The sequence below is a fragment of the Idiotropiscis lumnitzeri genome, chromosome 2 (genome assembly GCF_059441095.1).
Source record: "Idiotropiscis lumnitzeri isolate Australia: NSW breed Sydney's pygmy pipehorse chromosome 2, RoL_Ilum_1.0, whole genome shotgun sequence".
NCBI lineage: Eukaryota > Metazoa > Chordata > Actinopteri > Syngnathiformes > Syngnathidae > Idiotropiscis > Idiotropiscis lumnitzeri.
The window spans coordinates 9977008-10002615 of record NC_142392.1 but is presented as its reverse complement, the minus strand read 5'-3'; the positions used below and the strand labels follow the sequence as shown (position 1 = coordinate 10002615).

Here is a 25608-nt window from a genome sequence, read left to right as displayed (position 1 = left end):
AAACTAAATACCAAATAAACTGAAAAAATGAGGTTGCCTTACAAAAAATTATTCATTCAAATTTCTCAACACAATGGTAGACAAAATATTAACATTTTTTACTATTTGTGACTCATATTAGTAAACATATTCTGTCACATTCACTTCAAAACACATTTTGAGTTCCATATATTGTTGGATAGTTGTGTAAAGGTTCTGAGCATTTTAAAGACATCACAATATTGTCTTTTTGCACCAAACATTTAGCAAGATACAACATATTGACTGTCACTGAACTGTGATTTTGAGAAAAAGTGTCCCAGTTCATTGTTATCTGGTGCCTTACAGTAACATGCCTACATTTGTGGTCTAACTGCCTCATTTGGTGTTTCAATGTTCATTTTTCTTGTTCAGTGAGAGAAATCTAATCTCTGCTGGGCTTTAACAAGTGCATCAAAGTCAGGCTGAATGTCTGAAGTGGAGATGCGAAGCACAGCTGACAGATGATCATCAATGAGAGAGGATCTGTCCCTGGATTTTGTAAACTTCATAATTGAAAATGTTTGTTCACAAATGTCGGTAGAGCCAAAGAGAACAAACATCTTCTGAGCATGTCTCCTAATGTTTGGAAAGTTCTCCTCCTTGAGAGAAGAGTAGAAATCCAGCAGAGATCCTGACTTAAAGTGCTCTGCCAGTACTCCATCAGACTGCAGGTCAATGAGTTCCATCTGAACATCACTGGGTGCATCATCCACACTGAAGGTAAAGGGAGGGGAAATCATGTGGATTTCATCCTCCATTGTTCTTAGATCCTCAAATCGCCTTGCAAACTCACCATGCAATGCTCCTAGCATGGATGAGTACCTGCAGAGGTTATCAGCTGATGGTGTGACTTCTTTCAGGGTTTGCATGTGAGTGAGAGTGTTGCTCTCCAGTTGTCTTGAAAGAAACTGTATCTTTCTCATGAAAGCCTTCACCAAGGTGTGCATTTCATGTACAAAAAGGCCCTTGCCTTGCAGCTTGGTGTTCAGTTCATTCATCAGTGCAGTCACATCAACAGCAAATGCGAAATCTGCCATCCAGACCTCATCTGCAAACTCTGGGATGGCCTTGCCTTTTGTCTCACAAAACTCCTGGATTTCTGCTTTCAGATCCCAGACTCCTTTTAACACTTTGCCCAGGCTGAGCCATCTCACAGAAGTGTGGTAGCCAATGTCACTGTGCTCACTCTCATGCTCCTCCAGAAGTGTGACAAACTGTCTGTGATTCAGTGCCCGCGCCCTGATGAAGTTAACTATTTTAGTAACAACATCGATAACATGGTTAATTTTTAGCACTGATTTGCACAACACATGTTGGTGTAAAATACAATGTAAAAATACTAATTTCTGATCAGGGTCCATTTCAGTCACTTTATCCTGCATGCGTTTTAAAAGTCCGATATTTTTCCCGGTAAGATTTGGACAACCGTCCGTGGTGACACCTGCCAGTCTGTCCCATTTCAGTCCCAACGTGTCCATACAAGCATTTACCTCAGTGAAGAGATCGCTCCCTGTCGTCGTCCCTTTTAACGACCGCATTGCTGCCAGCTCCTCCGTAATCCTGAAGTCCGGCGTTATCCCGCGGACAAATACGAGTAGCTGGGCTGTGTCGCGGACATCACAACTCTCGTCCAGAGCCAAGGAGAAAAAATCAAAACTTGGCACTTCACGTTGCAGCTGTAGTTCCAGATTCCCCGCAATGTCCTCGACCCTTCTCGTCACGGTTCGCCTGGACAGCGGGACTTGCTCAAATGCCGCTTTTTTTTCAGGGCATATTAGTGCTGCCGAGTCTACCAAGCACTCTTTCACGAACTCCCCCTCTGAGAATGGCTTGCTGTTTTTGGCTATTTTGTGGGCTATCACAAAGCTGGTCTTGGTTGCTGCATCCCTGGATGCATGAAGCCCGGTAATAAAGCCTTGCTGCGTTTGTAGCTTAGCTAGCAAAGCTTCCGATGTCTGCGCTCTTTCAGCATCAGTTAGGTTTTTATATTTCTCTGCATGTTTCGTCTGGTAATGCCGACTCAAATTGTAGTCCTTCAACACGGCGATCTGCTCCCCGCAAACTAAACACACAGCTTTACCTCTAACTTAAATAAATAAATACAGTGAACCCCCGCTACTTCGCGGTTCACCTTTCGCGGGTTCAGTGCTTCGCGGGTCTAAAAAATATTCGGGAGCATTGTAGTTTCGCCGAGCGGCACAAGGGGGCGCTGAAGCGGTTAGACGGCCGGCGTGCGCCGAAGAGGAGAGTGGACGAAGAAGAGAGTGGCCGAAGAAGAGCAGGTTCCCCCGGACGATTGGTGGCGACGGATACGATCGGACATCGTGCGTGAGCTCCGAAGGAGACCGGCCGGCGTGTGTGGCTGTCAAGCCGAAGATAAACAACTTCCGCCCGGGCACTCGCGCGGCGACATTTGGCTTCGTTCGGGACCGTGCGTGAGCTCCGAAGGAGACCGGCCCGTGCGTGGTAGTTAAGCCGAATAGGAGCACCTTCCGCCCGGGCAACGGCGGAGAGCGAGGTTATGAATGAATGAATAAATAAATAAATAAATAAATAAATGAAGAATGCCACCTTTCATTTCACTGTCATGATCCGTGCCTGTCATGCCGCGTGTGTTTTTGTTTTTTCAGCTGTGTGGGCGTTCCTCCAGCGATCATCTCGCGCCATGCCATCAGCTGCTGCGAGACGCGCTGATTACACTGACTATATTGTGATTATAATAAATATTGTAACGTTGTATAATAAATCAGGCCAATTTGTCCATCAGCGAACGCTTTTATTATTAAGCCAAAAACGGCTGCCGTTGGCCGCAACCACGCTGATCAGAGAGAGAGAGCAACACAACGACAACAACATAACGTTCACTCCCCTGCTGCCTTCACAGCCTCCACAGAAAAGAGGAAAACACAGAACCCTTGAACTATTTACAAAGTCGCTACACTATCTTTGTATCACCACCTTTTTTCCCGTGTCTGCCTTTGGAGAGTCCTGTTCAATCCTCCAGTTCTGCTGGAGGATCATAACATTCACAGGGCACACCGGACGGCGTACCAGCAGGTAAAAGTCGAAGTAATTAAATACAAAAAGAAGTAATTGAATAAATACAAAAAGAAGTAATTGAATAAATACAAAAATAATGGCTGGGGAATAAAAAAATAAGTTTTAATAATATTTGTTTTTTTGTTAAAACATGAATTTCACTCTCTCTCTCTCTACCAGTATATATATATATATATATATATATATATATATATATAGGTGCGAAGTATATATATATACACTGTGTTTTTTTTTTTTTGTTTTGTTTTTTTTTTTTTGAAGGTGCGACACTACTTCGCGGATTTTCAGTTTTCGCGGGTGGTCTCGGTCCCCATTAACCGCGATAACCGGGGGTTCACTGTATACCAAATATTTTTTTTCATGCTGTATTATATTTTTTATATATTGGATTATTTTTATAATGAAATAGGGAAATATAAAAATTGGCAACCACATACAGACTTAATTCAATTAATAAGAAATATAGAAACATTTTATAAATATTGAACTCATTGAGAAGAGTCCTAATATTGAAATAAATATTGAAATATAAAAAATACTTATGTATTAAATTAATTCAATAACCCAACCCCGGATGAGCGGCAGAAAATGGCTGGATGGATGGAATAATTTAAATTGCATACATATTCAAATGAACAAATAAGTTAAGTGTCAGGGTCGCCTTTTGGCGAGGAGGAAGGTGGACCCAAAAGGCGAGGAGGCAGGGAATGGATGTCGTTCAGGGGGTTTATTAAAGGGGTTCAACAAAGGAAGACAACCGGGACGGGAGAAAAATAACAACGGTACCAACTTGACGAACAGAAAAATTGGGGGCGAGGAACAAAAACCGAGGCAAAAGGCTGAGGAAGGCAAACGGGAACGAGGAGGGGAACAAAAGCATGAACATGAACGTGAGCGAAACGTGGTCGTGGCAGTCCGTAACTTGCTGCAATGACCCGACACAGAGTGGTGGGTCTGGGAGGCTTAAATAGTCAGAGTAATTAGGGGAGCAGATGGGAATCAGGTGCGTGATGAGGGTAACGGGGAACAGGTGCGTGGCTGGTGAGGACGAGTGCTGAGGGGAGGCGCTATGACAGCTGACCAAAACAATAACAGAAAACACATGGCGGGAAGGAGGGGACGAAAACAATAACAAAACCGCATGCACATGAAAACAATAACAAAGCCCCTCTCATGCCCAACGCGGATCATGACATTAAGAAATAATCAAGAGTGAAATAAAAAGGTTTAAATTAATATTGATGTAATTTAACATTAAAATAATTGAATAAATATTGTAGTATTACATAAACAAGCTTAAATATAAGTTGAAATGTTGTGTATTTTTAAATGGCCTAATTTAGATATGGGAAGTAATTCTCTTTATGAAACTATGAAGGGACTGGAGCTCACAGAAGTGACCAGTCTTGGTTCTGAAGTTCCGATGTAACCAGATACTGCCCTGAGAGAAAATAGGCCTGAGCATTGTTTATGGTGGGGGCAATTCTCTCGCCAGGTCAGTGACCTTCCAGGGTATGAGAGTAATTTAAGGTGGTCACGAGTAGACTGGTCGTATCAAAGGGGAGACGCATCTGCTCTCCCTCTGGGGGACTTTTGGAGGGAAATCCCGAAGACTAGCGGGATGGGAATGCATATGCAACAAGGGAAAATTAGATATTCATGTCCTACTTGGGCATTCCCTGTAAGAAGGGAATGTCTAAGAGGGGGCTCACACGTGCGCGGGGCGCATACACGCACACGTTTTTGGGGAGACTTTTTTTTACATCAGCATGTGACGAGAATAAAATCTTTTTCGAACCAGTTCTTTTCCATCACCAATCCAGCCTTGCTCGGCTGCCTCTCCGGAAGGCAGCAAGGACCCAAACATCTGCCAAGTTACAGGATGGAAAGTATACTATGAACTTACCTTTCAAGAAGAAAGATGTCTTCTTACCAAACAATTTTGCTGTGGCCCAGCAACGGTTACAAGGTCTGAAGAAGAAATTTAAGTTTGATCAGCAACTCCATCAAGAATATGTGAAGTCCATGACTAATGTAATCACTTGCAATTATGCAGAACAAGTACCTGACGATCAAAGAGACCTTGATTCAGGAAGAGTTTGGTATATTCCCCATCATGGTGTCCATCATCCCAGAAAGGGAACACTGCGTGTCGTGTTTGACTGTGGTGCCACGTTTAAGGGCTTGTCCCTGAATACGGAGCTGCTGCAAGGGCCCCTTCTCACAAGCACGTTGTGGTCCTCGTCAGCACCCGTGCGGCTGAATTCTGAAGTAGTTGTAGACTAGAAATACTCTTTTTGGGAAGACCAGAGAGCAGGGCATTACAGTAATCTAGGCGGCAGGAAATAAAAGCATGCATCAGCACCTCCGTGTTAGCCTGAGAAAGAAACGGGCGGACTCTGGCTATATTCTTAAAGGTGATAAAAAACCATCTTGGTTACATTTTAAATATGAGGAATAAAACTGAGCTCAGAGTCAAAAAAGACGCCCAGGTTCTTCACAAATTGTGATGAGTTTTTCTCTCTGACCTTCAGGACCAATAACTAAAACCTCTGTTTTGTCCTGATTGAGCTGTAGGAAATTCTCTGCCATCCATGACTTAATATCTAAAATGCAATTTAAAAGGGTATCGATAGGCTTTGTGTCATCCGGAGACACGGCAATATACAGCCATGTGTCATCAGCGTAGCTGTGGAAGCTGATGCGTGTCGCCTCATGACATCCCCAAGAGGAAGCATGTACAGATTAAAAAGTATTGGGCCTAAAATTGAACCTTGGGGAACCCCACATTCAATTTCATGGGTTTTGGCGGAACAGGTATCCATACTTGCAAAGAAACGTCCGTCTGTGAGATAGGAATAAAACCAGTTAAAAGCAGTACCAGAGATGCCCAATAGGTTTTTAAGTCTATTTAATAAAATGTGATTTACTGTGTCAAACGCGGCACTTAAATCCAGTAGCACCAAAACTGTGAGTTTTTTTGCATCCGCAAAACACCTGAAATCATTTAGAATCCTTAAAAGAGCTGCCTCTGTACTGTGGTTCATTCTAAAACCAGATTGAAATTTCTCTAAAACATTATTTGTATTTAAAAAAATAATATAACTGTAGAAAAACATTTTTTTCTAAAATCTTACTTCAAAACGGTAAGTTGGATACAGGGGTGTAATTATTTAAAACACTGGGCTCTGAATTGCTCTTCTTCAGAAGGGGCTTCACCACCGCAGTTTTAAACGCAGTGGGGAAGACACCCGTCTGAAGAGAGCAATTGACTATATTTAAAATCTGTTCCTCAAAAAAAAATCCATAAAAAGCTTTTAAAAGTGATGTGGGAATTGGATCTAAAAGGCAGGTTGTTTGATTTACCTGGGAGAAAACTCGACCAAGTGTCCTTGCATCAACCAGGGCAAAACTTTCCAGTGTTTCCTCTGGTAAAAATGACTGTCCAGCGTTAATAGAAGTTACATTTTGATGAGCTAAAAGACTGGATCTTATGTCATCGATTTTACTTCTGAAGTGGTCTGCAAAGTCCTCACAGAGAGCGTCTGTCGCTGTCTGTGAGGACTTTTTAAGATCAGAGCTGGTTAAAAGATCGAAGGTGGAGAAGAGATACCTAGGGTTGTTTTTACTAATTGTAATGAGATTTGAGAAGTAAGACATTCTTGCCAGTTTGACTGTTTTATTGTAGGATTTGAGTTGTTGACATATTTGGTAATGAACTGTAAGGTTGCTCTTTCTCCACCTCCTTTTGCACTCCTGCATTTTCTTTTTGATTCCTTAGTTAAATCATTTCTCCACGGGGGTATAGTCTTGATTTTTATGTTTTTTGTTAAAAGTGGAGCAACTGAGTCTAATGTTGATTTTAAAACCCTCTTAAAATTATCAACAATAAAATCACAAGGTGCAAATGTCAGCAGGAGTGCTCTTTAAAATCTCAATAAAATTTGCAGTAACCTCAGAAGTTAGGTAGCGTTTTCTCACTGTTCTCACCGGGGCTGCTTCTTGATTAAAACTGCCGATGTTAAAATATACACAGTAATGGTCTGACACAGCCAGGTCAACAACAGAGGACACACCAACGGACAGGTCGTAGGTTATGACCAGGTCCAGGGTGTGTCCTCTGTTGTGAGTTGGCTGTGCGACATGCTGTTTAAATTCAACATAGTTAAAAAGGTTTAAAAATTCTCTGGACAGTGAGTCCGAGATATTGTCAACGTGCACATTAAAATCGCCAGTTATTAAAATTCTGTTATAAGTGGAATGTAAAATCGATAAGAACTCTGAAAACTCACTCATAAAAGAAGTAGAGTGATGAGGAGGTAGATAAAGTGTGACACAGAGAATAGAAGGACTGCTAAAAACAAAGGCATGGTGTTCAAAAGATAAATACCTGTTAAAAATAGTTTCCTTTGAAATAAGAGAAGTTTTTATAATTGACACAGTCCCGCCTCCTCTTTTACAGTCTCTGGTCGAAAATAAAAAATTAAAATTTGGTGGGCAAGCCTCGGTGAGAGCAACTGGAGCATCTGTACCTAGCCATGTCTCAGATAAAAGAATACCTTCAAGGTTGTTGTCTAAAATCAGGTCGTTTATGATAAAAGTTTTGTTTAAAAGGGAGCGCACGTTCAGCACAGCCAGGTTAATGTTTGTGCTGGACGTGCGCTCATGGTCACATGGATTTGAAATGTTAACATATAAAAGATTGTCGCCCTGTCGCTCGTTGTCCCGGAGGGGATTTCTTTCCGCTACTTAAACGCCCTGCGCTATGCTATCTTGCGCCGCAGCAAAACGGACTTTGTTTGAACTATATGTAAGTCCATACACAGCAGCAGCAACAAGCTACGTGATGGAAAATAAACGACTCCACTAACAAGTAGCGTGCTAAGCGAGGAGGCGAGGAGGTGCTAAGCGCGCTAATCGCTAAAATGAATTGCTTCGATGTACGCTCAACATTTAACAGAAGTCTCACTTGAACTGCGTTTGGGTGGAGAGCCAGCAGCAATGAACAGAAATGTTGAATTGCAACCATTAAGTATCTAAACATAAAATAAAAGGAACACGGAAATGTCTGACGTCATCACGACGAAGTGGTTCGATGTCAAACGTATAGTAACTGTAATGATAGCAGTTATATCATTAGTCACTAGTTGGCAGTATTGCCTGATGTGTGTTTTGGTTACCAGACGAACAAGTGTGTCTGCACATAGACGAGAATGCAAGTCAGTAAATAAAGACACACAAGCTTGAAGCATCACATTACCTGCGTGACTTCTTAGAAGACAGAACATTACATGGTACCAGGTCGCGGGTCAAGAAAAGGACTGACGCGAGATGGACTCCGTAAGGCCACCAGAAGCGCTGAAAAAGATGGGAAATGTGGACGAGAGTTGGCGAGCTTTCAAGCAACAATTCCTGCTCTACCTTGCCGCCGTGGGAGTCGGTAACAGAGCGGACGAAAGAAAAATAGCCCTTTTGCGAACCAATGCTGGAGACGTGGCCATCGAGGTATTCAACACCTTTGTTTATGATGAACCGAAGATAAAGACAAGTTTGAAAAGGTCCTACAAAAATCTGATGAACACTGTCTAGCTAAGAAAAACAAAACTTATGAGAGATACGTGTTTCGTTCAAGACTCTAACAGCCCGGTGAGTCCTTTGACAATTTCTTCAACGATCTCAAAATTAAAGCTAGGTCTTGTAACTTTGGTGATCTGAAAAACTCAATAATAAGGAAAGCCTTGCCAAGCTAACGAGCTAGCAAAGCAGCACGTGCTAACTTTCCAAGCAGCGCCATCTTATGAAAAAACAGAGTCCGTGAAGGCAGTGACGAGGAAAGGTAAACTGCGATTCAAGAAAAAGACCAAAAACAATGAAAATGATCAAGCTCCATTCAGCTGGAAAAAAGTGTGGAGAAATGCACGAGCCAAAACGGTGTCCTGCATTTGGGAGAACATGTGCTAAGTGTAAAAAGCAAAATCACTATGCTAAGATGTGCTACACCAAGAAGTAAGTGCACACCGTGCAGGAAGACACAGTGATCGTGATGACCTAAGTGACACTTTTTTCATCAAAATCGTGTCATATGACGAAAGCGATGTGCAACAACAAATTAGAGGAGACCCAGAGCAAGCTGTTAATGCAGTAAAAGAAGATAAATGGATTGCACCACTGCTTGTCAATGGGACACTTGTTACTTTTAAAATTGACACATGAGCAAAAGCAAACATAATAAATGAAAAAGACTTGAAATCACTTGAAGAGAAACCGGCACAGACAAGGCCGTGAAATTGAAAACCGACAACAATCAGCCAATAAAAACAAAGGGATGTTGTAGGCTAAAAGTGACAGCAAAGGGAAGACAACACAAGTTAACGTTCACAATTGTGCCAAGTGGACTGGAGTCAATCCTTGGAGACAGGACATCTGAAGATCTTGGATTGGTAAAAAGAATTTACCAAGTCGACGGCAAGGATGTCAATAAGAACAACAAAGACTTGCAGAGTGAAGGTAGTAAGAGTATAGTGAACAAATACTTTTCTGTCTTCAAAGGACAAGGTACGCTACCTGACACTTACAAAATACAGCTCAAGGAAGATGCTGAACCTGTAGTACATGCCCCGAGAAGAGTCCCAGCCCCTCTCAAAGAGAGATTAAAAAAGGAACTGAGCAGAATGACACCGATCAGAGTCAGAGAAAGTGGAAGAACCCACCGACTGGGTAAATTCCATCACGTGTGTTTAAAAGAGAAACTCCCCAGAGTTACGTGTTTGCCTCGACCCCAAAGATCTGAATAAAAACATGATAAGAGAACATTATCAGATTCTCAAGCGTGAAGAAATCCTGAGTGACATGGCAGGTGCGAAGTACTTTAGCAAATGAGATGTATCGCATGGATTTTGGCAGCTCAAGCTGGACACCGAAAGCAGCAGGTACACCACCTTCAACACACCATTTGGGCGTTTCTGTTTTCTGAGACTGCCATTTGGCATAAAGTCTGCGCCTGAGATTTTTCACAGAGCTATGGAGTCAATCATAGAAGGTCTGGAAGGAACCCGTGTGTACATTGATGATTTGGTTGTTTGGGGAAACACGGAACAAGAACACAATGAGAGACTTGAGGAACTGCTACAAAGAGTTAAAATTAATGGACTTAAACTAAAACGAGAGAAATGTCTGTTTGGAGTTACAGAATTGACATTCTTGGGAGACAAGCTCACAGCAGATGGAGTGGTGCCAGGCAGAACCAAAGTGCAAGCAATGCCGAACATGCCAGTTCCAACTGAGAAAAAAGGACTTCTGCGAGCAATGGGGATGATAAACTTCCGGGGCAAGTTCATTCCAAACCTCTCGTCGAGGACAAAGTCCCTTAGAGAGCTGCTGCATCACAACGTCGCCTTTGAGTGGACGACAAAACATGACAAAGAATGGCAAGATCTAAAGAGAACTGTGACAGCTGAGCCAGTCCTTGCCTACTTTGATCCGTCAAAACCAACCAAAATTTCCACGGATGCGTCGACAGATGGGCTAGGTGCCGTACGGCTGCAAAAGGCGAGAGACACATGGCAACCTGTAGCCTATGCATCCAGGTCAATGTCAGAGACTGAAAAACGCTCTGCTCAGATCGAAAAGGAGTCACTGGGTTTAGTGTTTGGATGTGGCAAATTTCACACGTATGTTTATGGACTGCCCACGTTCATAGCAGAGACTGATCATAAGCCACTGATTTCAATGAGGAAGAAAAATCTCAATGACATGACGCCCAGAATTCAACGCATGATGATGATATTGCAGCGCTATGATTTTGAGCTAAAATACACGCCTGGAAAATACATAGTGCTTGCTGATGCGTTATCCCGAGCGCCGCACCATAACAGTGACATCAAGGACTGCGTTACGGCGGAGGAGGCTGAGGCTCACATCATCACTTCAAGCCCTTTATACCCACAGGCAAATGGCCAGGCTGAGAAGGGAGTGCAAATCATCAAGAGACTGCTAAGGAAGGCCAAGGATGATGCTGTGGCGGACATTAGGACCATGCCTCTCACCCAGCAGGCATCCCGTTTGGGGGCGTATTCATGTTAATGTTTGTTGGCGCAAATTTGTGATTGTGCGTTATTCTGTTGTTGGCAGTCTTGGAATAAAGACGTGTTCACAGTCAGTCGTGTGTGCTCATTTCAACTGCCACATTGGTGACCCCGACGCTGAGTATGTTTCAAGTCATAGATGAAGAGGTGTCTTCCTCGGCCATGCCGCCCCAACTCCCTCATCTTGCAGCCGTCACCGCTACCGTGAGGCTACCGGAGTTCTGGCAGAGCGATCCGGCTTCGTGGTTCCAGCATGTGGAAGCGCTTTTCCACCTTCGTGGAATCACCTCCGATGACCCGAAGTACTACATGGTCGTGGCGTCCCTCAACCAACTGACTACACGTCGTGTTATGCAGCTATTGCGAGCACCTCCACATGGCGGGAAATACGACGCGCTCAAACAGCTTCTGCTGAGGAGGTTCTGTTTGTCGGACTCAGAGAGGGCAGATAGGCTCCTTTCCCTGCCCGGTTTGGGCGATGGCACGGCAGTGGATCTCATGGACAATATGCTGTCGCTCTTGGGTTCGGATGAGGGCGGTTTTATTTTCCCGCACATTTTCCTGCGACAGCTACCATCTCCGGTGCGCGCAGTGTTGGCTAACTCCGCTTGTCTGGCGACCGGCGATCATCGAGGTTTGGCTGAGGAAGCGGATCGAGTTCTGCTGGCTACGAGACGGTTCGCCGTGCAAAGTGTGGCGGCCGATTCCACCCTTGGGACGACACCAGACGTGGATCCGTCAACGGTGGCCGCGGTGGTCGTTCGAAAGCGTCGTGGGAAGGTTCTCTGCTTCTTCCATCAGCGGTTTGGCGCCAGGGCTCGGCGTTGTGTTCCCCCCTGCACCTACGAAGCTCCGGGAAACTCCAACGCCGGCGTTCAGTAGTGGCTGTGGGCGCCGGCAAAGAGAGCGAGCTGCTTTTCCTTACAGACTCGTCCTCTGGACGACGTTTCCTGGTGGACTGCGGGTCGCAAGTCAGCCTGCTTACACCCTCCGCCGTGGACAAGGCGGGCGGCGTTTGCGGACCACCCCTGTGTGCGGCTAACGGCTCGCCCATCATCAGCTTTGGTTCCAGGTTGGTGACTCTGTGCTTCCATGGACGTGATTTCCAGTGGAACTTTCTTGTTGCCGCAATCACGGTTCCCATTATCGGCGCGGATTTTCTGTGTGCACATGGACTGCTCGTTGATGTCGCAAACCGCCGTTTGATTGACGCTGTTTCTTTTGCTACTTTTCCGTGTGAGGCTGGGGGACTCGGGCCATTAACGCATGCGAATTATTTGGCATCGGGTGACATTTATCAGCGCCTGCTGACAGACTTTCCCTCCCTAACGACTCCAGCCTTTTCCACCGCATGCACTAAACACGGGGTGGAGCATTTCATACCCACGGTCGGCCCGCCTGTTTTTGCTCGCGCGCGTCGCCTTGACGCGGCCAAATTGGCGATAGCAAAAGGGGAGTTTGCTACAATGGAGCGTTTGGGGATTGTGAGGCGTTCTAACAGTCCGTGGGCCTCGCCTTTACACATGGCGCCTAAAAGGGATGGTTCCTGGCGGCCTTGTGGTGATTTTCGTCGCCTTAACAATGTGACTACGCATGACCGTTACCCCATTCCACACATTCAAGACTTTTCCACCCGTTTGGCGGGCACCACCATTTTTTCAAAAGTGGACTTGGTCCGTGGTTACCACCAGGTGCCTGTGCAGGCGGAAGATGTGCCCAAAACCGCGGTGATAACCCCGTTCGGTCTTTTTGAATTCTTGCGCATGCCTTTTGGACTGAAGGGGGCAGCACAGACTTTTCAAAGATTGATGGACTCTGTGTTGCGCAACCTCGACTTTGTGTTTGTTTATCTTGACGATATTCTGGTGGCCAGTCCTTCACCAGAGGAACATCTGTCGCACTTAACAGAGGTTTTCAAGCGTCTTGATTCGCATGGTCTGATCGTTAACCCAGCGAAATGTCAATTTGGTCTGGCTGAGATTGATTTCTTAGGCCACCGGATTTCAGCACAGGGCGCGGTCCCCTTGCCCGCCAAGGTGAAGGCAGTGGTGGATTTCCCCCGCCCGGCCTCAATTAAGGCGCTGCAGGAGTTTTTGGGCATGGTTAATTTTTATAACCGGTTTCTCCCGCGTGCGGCCCACCTCCTGCATCCTCTTTACAATGCCTTGAAAAATAAGAAAGCTAATGATACTGTCGAGTGGTCTGCACGGCGGGAACAGGCTTTTCAACAAACTAAGGACGCCCTGGCGAGTGCGACTCTCCTGGTCCACCCGATTGCGACTGCGCAAGTTGCCTTAACTACAGATGCTTCTGATATAGCTGTTGGGGCAGTGGTTGAGCAGCTCGTGGCAAATGTGTGGCAGCCTCTTGCGTTTTTCAGTCGTAAGCTGCGGGATAACGAACGCAAGTATAGTGTTTTCGACCGAGAGTTGTTGGCTTTGTACCTTGCGACGCGCCACTTTCGTTTCCTTCTTGAAGGACGCCGTTTCACGGCTTACGTGGATCATAAGCCACTTACGTTTGCGATGTCAAAGGTTACTGAACCATGGTCAGCCCGTCAGCAGCGGCACTTGGCGGCCGTTTCAGAGTTTACGACGGACGTTCGGCACGTGGCCGGTAAGTGTAACCCTGTAGCTGATTGTTTATCGCGCGCGATCGTGTGTCCAGTCCAGCTCGGGGTTGATTTTTCGGAAATGGCTGCCGACCAGTCCGTTGATCCTGACATCCGCAACCTCAAGGCAGTGAGTATGGCTCTTAGGCTTGAGGAGGTGGTGTTGCGGGGCGGTGGCACTGCTCTCCTCTGCGATGTGTCCACGGGCCGCCCTCGTCCTGTAGTTCCGTTGGAATGGCGTCGCCGGATTTTTGATTCGATCCACTCCCTGTCACACCCTGGCGTCCGTGCATCGGTCAAGCTGGTTGGGGCAAAGTTTGTCTGGCCCGGGCTTCGTAAGGACGTCAGGATGTGGGCAGCGGCCTGTGTAGCATGTCAGCGTGCCAAAGTCCACCGACACACCAGGTCGAGCCTTGAACCTTTTCCGATTCCGGCCAGGAGGTTTGACCATGTGCATGTGGACTTGGTAGGTCCCCTTCCCCCTTCGCAAGGTTTTACTCACCTACTCACTATGGTGGACCGGACGACTAGGTGGCCAGAGGCGGTTCCTCTGTCCTCCACGACCTCGGTGGATATAGCCCGTGCGTTTCTGTCGTCCTGGGTCGCGCGTTTTGGCACGCCGTCCGATATCACCTCGGACAGGGGCCCCCAGTTTGTATCTGAGCTCTGGTCAGCCTTGGCAGTATCGTTGGGTGTGCGCGTGCACCGCACTACTGCCTACCATCCGCAGGCTAACGGTTTGTGCGAACGTTTTCACCGGTCACTTAAAGCTGCGCTGCGAGCTGCGTTATCGGACGGTAACTGGGTCGACCGTCTGCCATGGATTTTGCTCGGCTTACGTTCAGCGCCGAAGGAGGATCTTAACGCCGCTCCTGCTGAGTTGGTGCTCGGTCAGCCGCTTCGCGTACCTGGTGAATTTCTGCCAGACGGTTTGGACGCTCCGCCCTTTTCCTTTTTGTCGGGGGGGCCCCTGAGCCCTGCACCGGTTCACCACTGTGTTCCCAAGGTATTCGTGCCGTCCGCGCTTATGTCAGCCCGTTTTGTTTTTGTGCGCCACGATGCCCACCGCTCGCCCTTGCAGCCACCGTATGACGGCCCGTTTAGGGTGCTGGAGCGCGGCGATAAGAGTTTTGTGCTTGATATGGGTGGGCGAAGGGAGTGCGTCTCGGTAGATAGGCTAAAACCAGCTCATTTGGTTGCAGGCGATGTGCTGTTGCCGGCCCACGTCCCTCGCCGCGGTCGCCCTCCAAAGTCCACGCCCTCACTTCCGCGCGACGACGTTGTGTGTCGTGCTCCTGCTCCTGTCTCGCCTGACCCCCCTGCCCACCGGGTTTCAACTGCACCACTAAAGGATGGCCTGCGTAGTCGTTGTGGCAGGCCGGTGAAGCCCCCGGTGAGGTTTTCGTTCTGAGCGACCTTCTGGGTGTTCGGGGGGGGGGGCTGTGTGGCGGACATTAGGACCATGCCTCTCACCCAGCAGGCATCCCGTTTGGGGGCGTATTCATGTTAATGTTTGTTGGCGCAAATTTGTGATTGTGCGTTATTCTGTTGTTGGCAGTCTTGGAATAAAGACGTGTTCACAGTCAGTCGTGTGTGCTCATTTCAACTGCCACAATGCATCTGATCCTTACCTTGCCCTATTGAGTTACAGAGCTGCACCTGTGGAGTGGGGAGCTTCTTCGCCTGCTGACCTACTCATGTGCCGTAAGCTTCGCACCACGTTTCCACAAATACCACAAGGACATGACAACAACATTTGGACTGAAAAGAAGAGAATGCTCAAACTCAAACAGAAAATTGCATATGACAGGGCTCCAAAACATCTGGAACCTCTTTCTAAGAAAGACACTGCAAGGATCGAGGGACCTAATTGTTGGGACAGAAAAGTGACTGTCCTTATCGAAGCCGGACCGAGATCTTACATTGTGGAAACAAAGGATGGACAAAGAGTGAGGGGGAACTGGAGGAGTCTTCTGAAGGTTCCCGGGAACTGTAAGAAATCTTCTGATGCGGCTGAGGCTGCAAAGCAGGTGGATACATCGAAGGAGCACAGACCTCAACCACCAGCAATTTCTGGGATTACTGAACCTCTTCGAAGATCAACAAGAGTTAGACGACAACCGGACAGGCTGATTGAAAATGTTTAATGTTGTGTGATTGTTGCTAAAATTGTTGTAGAGCTGCTTGTTGTCGTAAAAAATGGATAGATATTGTTAAGAAGTGAAAATAATTGATAACAAAACAAAATTATTATAATAATAATAAAAAATAATAATAATGAAAAAAAAGCATAGGCATTGTTTAACGTTTAAAAGGGAGATGTAATGATAGCAGTTATATCATTGGCCACTAGTTGGCAGTATTGCCCGATGTGTGTTTTGGTTACCAGACGAACAAGTGTGTCTGCACATAGACGAGAATGCAAGTCAGTAAATAAAGAGACACAAGCTTGCAGCATCACGTTGCCTGCGTGACTTCTTAAGATAGAAGACGGAACATTACAGTAACCATTAAAAAAAACGTATAGTAACAATAAAATTATTTTTAAAAAAACGTATCGTAAACATACTAAAGCTGTTGCTTTATGTTATTTACAAAGAATTTTTGTTTAAAATCCCCCTGGCTCTTCTTTTTGTGTTTTCTATATTATGCACGTATTAGCAACTGACCTTCCCACAACTCCCTGGCAGAAGGTAGGCACTGATTTTTTTCATATAAGAGAACATTATCAGATTCCCAAGCATGAAGAAGTCCTGAGTGACATGGCAGGTGCTAAGTATTTCAAATTAGATGCATCGCATGGATTTTGGTATTAATAACTGTGTTTGGTTTGCTTCTGTGAATAAAGATAAAAAAAAAAAACGTATTAGTAAATATTTATCATCTCATCAATATTTGCACAACAGAGTACTGAGTTTCGAGATCCTCACAATAATAATTCTCAAAATTATATTTCTTAGCAATCGAGCTCAGTTAAGGGATATTTTATTGACAATCTAACATCAATCTACAAAGACAGAAAAACATTGGTGGTGGGGGGGGCGCGAATCTTTTTCTTCTTGGTAGGGGCGGGCGTGAAATAATTGAGAAGCACTGCTAGTATTTGCAGACATTATATTCATACAATCTCGCAGCCCGAGTAAAACACAGCATTGTTGCAAGTTCGGGAGGAGAAACTTAAACGTCCCACTGCTGGAGCAGCAGCGGCTTCTCGAGGCAAAAGCGGAAGTGACGTCAGATCTTACGCGCCAATGTGGCGTTATTTTAGTTATTTTTATTTTATTTTTTTTATCAACCGAATTAAAATATTATATAGAATATATATTGAAATAGAACAGCCAGGGGTAAAAACATACACAGAGGCAAAGAAATATATTTGAAAAATACGTGCTTAAAGCATGACGTCATAAGCAAGCGCGCAGCTTCCGAAGGACCTAGACCACATCCACCGACCCGTCCACACCGGAACAAAAACAGTCCACCGCTTAATTCTTCTGATTTAGTGTGGAACTGACTGTAAGTTTCTCACAGAATGTCCAGTGCTACTCTAAAGGACTACGACATAATTCATTAAGTCCTTGTGTCCCGATAACTCATCTTCGCGCGTTGATGCTTTTCGGCGTAGTTAGCTTAGCTTGTTAGCTTAGCTTGTTAGCTTGCTAGCCGCTAACGAAAAGAGGCACATGACTCATCGCCAAGCAGAGATCAAGTGCGGATTTTTTGGAATTATCATTTGGAAATGTGTGCTAGAACGACACCCAAGTACAAAGAGGAACTTTGTGGAATAAAAGAAGAGAACGAGCAACATTTTCAACTGCTGGGCGAAGTTAACAAGCAGCCTCCTGTTGTGCTACACAAAGCAGGTTTGTACCCGTCTTACTCTCATTTGCTTTGGAAAGAACGACTTTCTATCGTTAAAAATATACATAACAACATTAAGTTTTTGGGGGAAATCGTTCACGGTTATTGCCGTTTTATTTTTAAATATTGCCTTTTACTTGCCGGTTTGCTGAACAATTGTTTATGCCAAATGAAATCAGTGCAGAAAATAAATGCCAAAGAATAACCATTAGTGGGGGTTAAACTCCGTGTTTTTTTTCCCAGTTTAAAATTTGAACTGATTATTTAACATTTGATTTATTCCGGTTTTTAAATGTTGTTAAAGAAATTAAGTTTGTCATGTCATCATGTTTCAAAACTATGCTGACAGATGTAGTGTACTTTTATATCCACTGTTGGAGTTGAGCCACCGAGAAAATGAGAAACATTTAGTAAATGAATCTTAAAAGCCAAAGTTACTCCAATGTGTGATCGTTTTTTGTACTCAAGAAGAATAGGGTCAAATAAAGACTCAACAACAACTGAATAGAGTTCCAATATTTAGTTTCTTCAATTTCTGGCGTTCAGGAAATAGTACAAAGACAGAAATCTGGGCGGCTTTTTCTTAATCTCACGAGAAACTGTACTCAAGACGAGTACTATCGAAAAATGGCGCGCTGATCTCAGCCCAGCCTCACATTTTATAGGAGGCTTTTTATGTCAAGGGTCATGTAGGTTGAATCGGTCGTCCTTGCTCCTTCCCCCGGCCCGTTCCACGTTCCACGTCCAAGGCTGACCTTCTCAGGCAGGCGGCAGTCTCTCCGTCTCTCCTGCTCACATTCCCCTGTAATCTCGTCAGTGTACAGATTGTGTGGTGTATGTTTTCCCAGATCAGATTATATTTTTGGGTCTTCTTGATAGCATCCCTGTGACGTCCTCCCCCAACTTGATATGTTTGTATCTTCTATGGCCTATGTGGAGAATGTGTTTAGTCGTATTTGTCCATGAAGTGCTATCTGGGGTGTCATCACTTTGACCTGAGCAGACTGAATCTGTTTGTTCTGAATGAGAGTGTGGGTCATGAAAATACTATGTGTTAGGGCTGGGCGATAAACCGAAAATTTACCGTTACCGAAATTTATTAGAATGACCGACATCATTTTGCCCATGTCGGTAAATTCGGTGTCTAAAAAAAAAAGGAAAAAGAAGTCTTTTCTGTCTGCGGCGATGCTCATGCCCCTTTAAGACGGCTCCAGCGCGTGTAGTCACGTGACTCCTCCCTTCTGAACAAGAATGTAAACAAGACGCGTTCGTAGCTGGCGATTCAAATCCTGAAGCGGCTGACACGGCTGCGGACGAATTAACGTTCGTTGAAATTGTTCCTGTCGCGCTTGTCCCGAAAATAAAGTGGACATCTGTCGTTTGGAAATGTTTTGTGTTCCATAAAGACGATGTTTGAGCAAAAGAACATGAACTACAAAGTGCGTCATAAGCACCAGAAACAGCGCGTCCAACCTTTTCTTTTTCACCACCCACAACACAACCATGCTGTTGACTTGGAGCTTGTGCTAAAAGTTCAAAGTGAGAAGCAATGTTGGACAAGTGACAACAGCTCATAACGGAGGCGACACCATACGAGAGAACGTCTCAGTGGTGGACGCGATAGCCTAGCACATAGCTAAAGATAGAGCTCCTGAAGTTACAGTGGAGCGCACAGGATTTAAACGCCTCAGGAACGTAGCCGACAAGAGGTACGAAAATATTTGCCGCAAACAGCACTTCCCGATATGGACAACATCGGGACGGGAGCGGAGACATGTCAAGCATTTTGCATCCACATCCGACTTGTAGTCAAGTCGCAACATGGATCCCTGTTTGCGCCTGAATGTGCATTACATAGACGGCAAGTGGCAATTGCGCACCAGGGTAATCGAGACGGCACATTTTCCTGATGAAGCACATGCGTTTATTTGGCATTGGCATTCCATTGACATTTTTTTCCATTTTATTTAGCATTTTGTTTACAGGCGACTAGCGCCTTTGCACATGGCATTATTTAGATTGTTTTCAGGCATGTCCAAAGTCCGGCCCGGGGGCCAAATGCGGCCCGGGGTCAAACTTAATCCGGCCCGCAGCCTCTGTAATAAAATTAATACATTCTGGCCCGCACATATACAGTACTGAGTGCGCGCTCTTCCTAACTGCTGTTCTTAATTTACCCACTAGAGGCAGTATCACTACAAGGCATCAGCCCGGGTGACCTTTACCCCCAATTTATAAAATGGCGACAATAAACAAAAAAAGGAAAGTTGACTGCGAGGGTCGACGCTTCAAAGATGTGTGGAAATTGGACTATTTCTTCACAGAAATATGTAACAACTGTGTCTGTCTCATTTGTAAAGAGACCGTGGCTCTTTTTAAAGAGTTCAATGTCAAACGACATTACCAAACGAAACACGCTGACATGTATGACAATTTGACCGGGGAGGAACGCAGCAAGAAATTGGCGCAACTTGAAGCGGGTTTATTCTCACAGCAGCAGTATTTTGCAAGAGCCCGAGAGTCAAATGAGAATGCCACGAAAGCTAGCTACGAGGTAGCAACACTGATCGCGAAGCATTGCAAACCTTTCACCGAGGGTGAATTTATCAAAGACTGCATGATGACTATGGCGAAGAAAATATGTCCCGAGAAGCAGCAAGAGTTTGCCAAAGTTTGCCTGGCACGTAACACCGTAGCACGCAGGATTGAGGAAGTGTCGTCAGACATCAAAAGACAATTGGGGGTCCAAGGAAAGGAGTTTGATTTTTTTTTCGCTGGCTTGCGACGAAAGCACAGACGCCTCGGACACTGCCCAGTTGCTTATTTTTTTGAGAGGAGTGGACAATGAAATGAACGTTACTGAAGAACTACTTGACCTGCAGAGCCTGAAAGCCCAAACGAGAGGAACAGACCTATTCTCTTCTGTTTGCGCTGCCGTGGATGACTTAAAACTCCCGTGGAATAAAATTTCTGGGATTATTACGGACGGCGCACCATCCATGGCTGGCGAACGAAGTGGATTAGCGACACTAATATGTAACAAAGTAAGTGAAGAAGGGGGTAGCGCTGTAAAACTCCATTGCATCATTCATCAGCAAGTTCTGTGTGCCAAACATCTCCAATACGAACATGTTATGAAACCGGTGATAAAGGCTATTAACTATATTCGCTCCAGAGCGCAATGCCACCGCCAGTTTCAACAGTTTCTCAGCGATGTTCATGCAGAATATGGAGATGTTGTCTATTTCACTGACGTGCGATGGCTTAGTCGGGGTTCTGCACTGTCGCGCTTCTACTCTCTTAAGCAGCAAATCTGTGAGTTTTTGGCTGAAAAGGGACAACCTATGCAAGAACTAAATGACCCCATGTGGCTAGCTGATTTGGGTTTTCTAGTTGACATTACAAAGCACCTTAATGTCCTGAACACCAGTCTCCAGGGACCAGACGGAGTCATAAACCAACACATCAAAGCCTTTGGAATCAAGCTCAAACTGTTTGAAAGACACCTGTCGCAGACCCAGCCCAATACTGCACATTTCTCAGCGCTGCAAGAAATCATAATCAGATTCCCAGAGAGCAATATCAGTGCACAAACGAAGAGGTACGCATCAGATATGAAATCTTTGGCTGAAGAGTTCACACAACGCTTTCGGGATTTTGCAGCTATTGAGAAGGACATCGCTCTTTTTTCATCACCTTTCTCCGTGGACACAGACAATGTTCCAGCCCATTTACAGCTGGAGCTCATTGAGTTGCAGTGTGACGCCGAGAGCCGTAGTCGGCACCAGCAACTTTCTCTTGCCAACTTTTACAGAGAGCTGGATAAAGGCAGGTTTCGAGAGATTCGAGAGTTTGCTAAGAAAATGTTGAGCTTGTTTGGGTCGACGTATTTGTGTGAAAAGACATTCTCTGTAATGAACTTAAATAAGAGTCGTCTGAGGACACGACTCACAGACTCTCATCTGCGAGACATCTTGCGCATTAATACTTCTGCCTTTGAGCCAGACCTGGCCTTTGTGCTGCAGTCCAGATCTCAGTATCACCCGTCACATTAATGCAGGCAAGTCATTTGTCATTAAAATAACTGACTTAATTTTGTTTTGTTCAGTCACAAATTCAGACAAGTTGTCGGTTTTCATTCCAGAATAAAATTTTCAATCAACATTTATATTTGATATGTCATATATATCAAATTAGTCCTGCACTTGTGGTAATCATTTCTGTTTTTCAAAAATTCTGTGGACATTGAACTCCCATGATGATAATATAATTCATGTTCATAATATAATTCATGTTCAAATATTATTTGCACTCAAGAGTATAATTACTTCTGTTTAAGAATAAAAAGTTAAGCAAATATTCAATTGCATGTGATGTTCATATTTCAAATGAACCAAAATACATGTTTGATGGTTTAAATGCAAATAAAAAAGCAAAATGTGAAACACAGAATCGCTTGCTAAAATGTGTTTGAATATATTGTTGTTTATGCAGTGAATGTCAGCCGAGGTCGGCCCCCTCCACATTTTGCAACTTCAAATCCGGCCCGCTTTGCAAAAAGTTTGGACATCCCTGGTTTACACGATACCTTCACACAAATCTAGGCCTTTGCAAATGGAATTACAGCATCTCGGCACAATATATTTACATAAAAAGATTTTGTGAGAGGTACCCTTTTTCTCCTGTTCTTTGTGACATTGTTCAAGGCACGCAAAGCAAGCTAGTTTGAATGTTTATTCAAATGATTTTTGAACTTCTATTTTTCATTGAAAGTAATGCGTACCAGTTGGTCAATAAAAAAAGCAGTCAATATGCATTTCCTGCATTTATTTAGATTTTGGTCCTCAGGGGGAATTTTTCGCGCATTTATCGTTATCGAGGTAAAACTGCCTAATTTATCGCGATATTGATTTTAGGTCATATCGCCCAGCCCTACCAGGGCCCCTTTAATTCTTTTAGGTATACAGATTATAATGGAAGCAAAAAGTACCGACGATGAAACTATCTCTAAATGCAAAATGAAAAACCTGTAAACATATTTCACTTGAAGGATTTCTATTCCATCAATGACATAATGTTGCGATGGCCCCCATCAATATGTTAGGGTCCCACAACAGGTGTTCCATCAGATGCACACAATAGCCTGTGTGTGCTTACTTCAGCTCGCTTCCAGAAACGTCTGTGAGTATGTCAGGAATTAAATCGGCATCAGCCGCAACGTGCTTCCTTTTTAAATGCTCGTTTATCACCGTTGTGCTGCGAAAGGGAGGTTTACATCGTAGGACGGAATTTTGTGAAGTGTCCCCATGGTCCGGTCCAAGTTGGGGTCGTACGCATTGCTCCGTGTGCGGCGGGCACAAGTCAAGGTAGCATGGTAGAAACAATATAAGACAAAGTCGCCGCCTGACCTTTGACTTGACCAAACCAAATTTGTCTTTTTGTGTCATGCAGACGTCTGTGAAAACGATCTCCGTTCTGTGAAAGAGGAGCCAGACTTGACTCACATCAAAAAGGAGGAGGAGGAAGAGGAGATCAACAAGTCACCAGTGAACGTTCTCCCTATAAAGACTGAAGATGAAAACAAGGATGTGAGTGAGGACAACAGAGGGGCGGAGCCTGCAAGCAGCAGTTCAAGTCATCACGTGACAACAGAAGGTGATGAAGACCACTGGGGGCCATCACAAGCACATAATGAGGACACATTATCAGACACTCATGACGATGATGATGATGATGATGATGACGATGATGGGCAAGTCAAAGGTGAAAGGGCACGTCACACTGACTCATTAACTTCAAAGTTGTCTTTAAAACCACACACAAGAACACACAGTGGAGAAAAAACATTTTCATGCTCATTTTGTCGCAAAAGCTTCTCACAAAAGGCACAATTTACAAGGCACACAAGAACACACAGTGGAGAGAAGCCTTTTTCATGCTCGGTTTGTGGCAAAGGATTCTCTCAAAAGGCACATTTAACAGAACACACAAGAATACACAGTGGAGAGAAGCCTTTTTCCTGCTCAGTTTGTGGCAAAAGCTTTTCTTTAAAGTCATATTTAATAAAACACACAACAATACACAGTGGAGAAAAACATTTTTGCTGCTCAGTTTGCGGAAAAAGTTTCTCTCAAAAGTCACATTTAACAGAACACACAAGAACACACAGTGGAGAGAAGCCTTTTTCCTGCTCAGTTTGTGGCAAAAGCTTTTCTTTAAAGTCATATTTAAGAAAACACACAACAATACACAGTGGAGAAAAACCTTTTTCCTGCTCAGTTTGTGGAAAACACTTCTCCAGGAACTCAAGTTTAACAGAACACACAAGAACACACAGTGGAGAAAAACCTTTTTTCTGCTCAATTTGTAGGAAAAGTTTCTCTCAAAAGTCACGATTAACAGAACATACAAGAACACACAGTGGTGAAAAACCTTTTTCCTGCTCAATTTGTGGAAATAATTTCAATCGTAAGTCGCATTTAATAAAACACACAACAATACATAGTGGAGAAAAACCTTTTTCTTGCTCAGTTTGTGGCAAAAGCTTCTCTCAAAAGTCTAATTTAACAATCCACACAAGAAAACACAGTGGAGAAAAGCCTTTTTCCTGCTCAGTTTGTGGAAAATGCTTCTCTCAAAAGTATAATTTAACAAGCCACTTAAGAAGACACAGTGGAGAAAAGCCTTTTTCCTGCTCAGTTTGTGGAAAACACTTCTCCAGGAACTCAAGTTTAACAGAACACACAAGAACACACAGTGGTGAAAAACCTTTTTCCTGCTCAATTTGTGGAAATAATTTCGATCGTAAGTCGCATTTAATAAAACACACAACAATACATAGTGGAGAAAAACCTTTTTCTTGCTCAGTTTGTGGCAAAAGCTTCTCTCAAAAGTCTAATTTAACAATCCACACAAGAGAACACAGTGGAGAAAAGCCTTTTTCCTGCTCAGTTTGTGGAAAATGCTTCTCTCAAAAGTATAATTTAACAAGCCACTTAAGAAGACACAGTGGAGAAAAGCCTTTTTCCTGCTCAGTTTGTGGCAAAAGCTTCTCCGGAAAGTTTAATTTAATAGAACACACAACAACACACAGTGGAGAAAAACCCTTTTCATGCTCAGTTTGTGGCAAAAGCTTCTCTGGAAAGTCAACTTTAACAAAACATAAAAGAATACACAGTGGTGAAAAACCTTTTTCCTGCTCAGTTTGTAGGAAAGGTTTCACTCAAAAATCAACTTTAACAAATCATAGAAGAACACACGGTGGCGAAAAACCCTTTTCCTGCTCAGTTTGTGGAAAGAGTTTCTATCGTAAGTCGCTTTTAACGAACCACACAAGAACACACAGTGGAGAAAAGCCATTCAGTTGCAGTGTTTGTGCTAAAAAATTCTTCACTAAACAGGGTGCTGAGAGTCACAATTGTGCTGGTGAGAATTGCAGCAATCCTTGAAGCTTAAAAAAAAAAACGGAAGGAATTGACTCTTTGTGGTAAGATGTAAATGTGATTTTGAATAAAATATGATAAATTTAATTTTGAAAAGCTTTTTTTATTGACATTAAGCCAATGTGATCAGTGCCAGAATAACCATTGTCTCTGAGTGATGATGAGTTGTTTTGTTTTTATATCAAACATTATCAATAAAATTAATTACCTTTTCCTGGAACAACATTTTTTAACGTTATGCTTTTCAGTTGTCTTTTTAATTGTACCTAATGGAAAAGGTGTGAGAAGAAACGGTGCTTATGAAATTGGTTCCTTCCACAATCATCAATAAAATCACTTGTTCCACTTGCTCAACTGGCCTTCATTACGCTGTGTGAAAAGGTGAAAAACTGAACAAGTTGAACTATAAAAAGAACCAGAAAGAGAAACACAAGTAGTCTCAGTTTCTCTCAAAGGTTTTGGAATGTCAGGAGTTGGCAGCTTGATGGTGACTGGAGTCAGTGTTTATTTGTCACCACGGACGAGATGA

At 44.1% G+C, this 25608-nt stretch overlaps 1 protein-coding gene and 1 pseudogene across 1 annotated transcript; one reads left to right on the top strand and one right to left on the bottom strand.

Moving 5' to 3' along the window:
* Nucleotides 1-389: 389 nt before the first annotated feature.
* LOC148341645 (general transcription factor II-I repeat domain-containing protein 2B pseudogene) lies at nt 390-1918 on the bottom strand (annotated as a pseudogene).
* On the top strand, nt 1917-25303 carry LOC148341644 (uncharacterized). The gene is made up of 2 exons (XM_088283088.1): nt 1917-1926; nt 23293-25303. The coding sequence occupies exons 1-2, from the start codon at nt 1917-1919 to the stop codon at nt 25083-25085; spliced, it is 1803 nt and encodes a 600-aa protein (XP_088139214.1). The 3' UTR covers nt 25086-25303.
* The last annotated feature ends 305 nt before the right edge of the window (nt 25304-25608 follow it).